General features: G+C 41.7%; 1 protein-coding gene across 1 annotated transcript in view; it reads left to right on the top strand.

The window, feature by feature from the left end:
- The window catches only part of odad2 (outer dynein arm docking complex subunit 2), a 41,548-nt gene extending 40,617 nt beyond the window's left edge, over nt 1–931 (top strand). Inside the window, exon 13 of the mRNA XM_014013400.1 lies at nt 708–931. Coding sequence (XP_013868854.1) covers nt 708–794 — 87 coding nt within the window. The 3' untranslated portion in view covers nt 795–931. The remainder of the gene's footprint in view (nt 1–707) is intronic.
- The last annotated feature ends 1,544 nt before the right edge of the window (nt 932–2,475 follow it).

The following is a 2,475-nucleotide window of genomic DNA, read 5'->3' as shown; positions in this document are numbered from 1 at the left end:
GGGTGGGGGCTTTTTTAGCTTTATATCATGTTGAAATGTCATGCCCTCTTCAAAAACATACACAGAGTGTTGCTTTGACTCAGTCATGCATGTTTGAGAAATCCTTAAATCTCCTGTGGTAGCCATGTGGAAGTGCTTGCTGGCACAAGCACGAAGCGCTTGGTGGTACAAAGCTCCTCCCATTGTACAAAGCTCCTCCCTRGAGCTCAGTCTGCAGCTGAACTCCAGCCCCACAGAGCACCCCATCTTTGCACCTCCCCAGCACAGTTCCACCAAAACTGGTGGAACTGCACTTCTGTTGAGCTAATTACGTCTCAATCCAGTTCTTTTTGGATTTTAAAAATGGCTTCAYTGAGGACATTTGTTTTTGGATGCAAAGGAGGAGACTATCCTTTTGTTTACGATTCCTAAGTGTAATATACTGTATGTTGGCTTATTCCTTTTACCATATGAAGATGGACCCTTGATGGACTCATAATGAACTTCTGTTTTGTGAAAGGTTTTGAAGCATAGTTTGAAAATGTGCTGAAGTAGGAGTGTCGGGAATGGTATGTGATTCTTAAAGACACGCAGAGGCCAATTGCAAGATKTAGATATGATGCAAATCCAAATTTATTTTTGATATATACAGCAATTTTATAGGCACAGCCAAGGTGTGAAGGGGATCCATTTTGTTGACCTTAATATCKCATCTCTGCTTTTTCCAGATGATGTGGTCCTATTGGCTTCATCAGATCGTGATCTCCAGCTCTCACTGGAGCTGTTCGCATCCAAGTGTGAAGAGGCTGGGATGAGGATCACTGCCTCCAAATCCAAGACCATGGTCTTGAGTCGGAAAAGGGTTGGGTGCCTTGTCTGGGTCGGGGAGGAGGTCCTGCCCCAAGTGGAGGAGTTTAAGTATCTCGGGATCTTGTTCACGAATGAGGGAAGAATGGAGCGGGAGATTGACAGGCGGATTGGTGCTGCGTCTGCAGTGATGTGGGTGCTGTACCGGTCTGTGGTGGTGAAGCGGGAGCTGAGCTAGAAGGCGAAGCTCTCGGTTTACTTGTCAGTCTACGTTCCTACCCTTATCTATGGTCATGAGCTTTGGGTAGTGACCGAAAGAACAAGATAGCGGATACAAGCGGCTGAAATGGGTTTCCTCCGCAGGGTGTCTGGGCTCTCCCTTAGAGATAGGGTGAGAGGCTCAGTCATCTGGGAAGGACTCAGAGTAGAGCCGCTGCTACTCCACGTCATGAGGAGCCAGATGAGGTGGCTGGGGCATCTGGTAAGGATGCCTCCTGGAAGCCTTGCTGGTGAGGTGTTCCAGGCACATCCCACTGAACGAACAGAAATTTTATAACAACTAAATTCAACAGTGGTATAAAATTGAACTATGTGCCTGGAAAATACATTAACACCCCCACCCCCTTAAATAAACAGACTAAGTCATTGTTATGTTGAATACGCATTGTCTGAAAAAAAATATCAGGCAATAATCCATAAATTTAGCCACTGTTAGTGCAAGTGGAGAAGATTTGTCCATGAAACAACTATGTCATGCTTCCACATCAAGGATTTGTTATGATTTTCTAGAGCTTATTGACAGATATTTCCAAATTTGGTGTGTTATAAATACAAAAACAATACTGTATTGGATTATTATTTTGTCAATAAAACTTAAATATACGATCCCTGATCTGGGTTTATCTGATCCTTTTTCCTTCTCTTCCTGATTGTTATAAACAACAGACTCAACAGCCTTTCTGTATAAACCTACTGGCTTCATTTAGTGCATCCCCTTTGCTCACGTCTCTCGGCTCTGATCTTACTGTTCTGGCCCTGATCACCGTAGACACTTGGCTCTCAACCAAAGAGGCTGCAACAAAGTCTCAGAGGAGTTTCTTCAAAAATGCAAAGACTGAAAACATGTAAACAGCAAAACACAGAAAATATGTGGTGAAAAAGCTTTATCTCTTTTGGAAGTGAAAGCACAACCAGTTACTTGCAGGGCTTACTGAAGGAGCACAACAGAGAAAAGAGTGGCCAAAGGTTGCTTGTTAATGTAAAGATGTAATTTCATTCACAGAACATATGGGGTTGATTGGATTTGATTTGATTTGATTTATTTAACAGAAAAAGATTATTAAAAATCAAGCCTGACTCAGCATAATTGCTGTTTTACAACAGATTCCTGTTCTGCAGCACATAAAATACTCAGAATTACAGCATCACAATCACATCATTATACACCATAGACACAAAGACAAACAAGCATACCAAATTTCAAAAAGGCAGCATTTGCTAAATAGGACCTCTAAATATGAGCACAACAAAAAGTGTCCAGCAGATGGCAGACAAGATTCTTCTTAAAGGGCTGTAGTTTTGAAATGGACTTTATATTTTGAAGAATGTTATTCCATAGTTTAGTATAAACATAGAAGAAAGACCTATGACCGTAACAGTTTTTAAAAGTTGGTAATATCAATTGTCCTT

The sequence above is a fragment of the Austrofundulus limnaeus genome, unplaced genomic scaffold (genome assembly GCF_001266775.1).
Source record: "Austrofundulus limnaeus strain Quisiro unplaced genomic scaffold, Austrofundulus_limnaeus-1.0 Scaffold101, whole genome shotgun sequence".
In the NCBI taxonomy this organism is placed as follows: domain Eukaryota; kingdom Metazoa; phylum Chordata; class Actinopteri; order Cyprinodontiformes; family Rivulidae; genus Austrofundulus; species Austrofundulus limnaeus.
The sequence above is the reverse complement of the archived record's forward strand: the minus strand, read 5'-3'. Positions and strand labels throughout refer to the sequence as shown.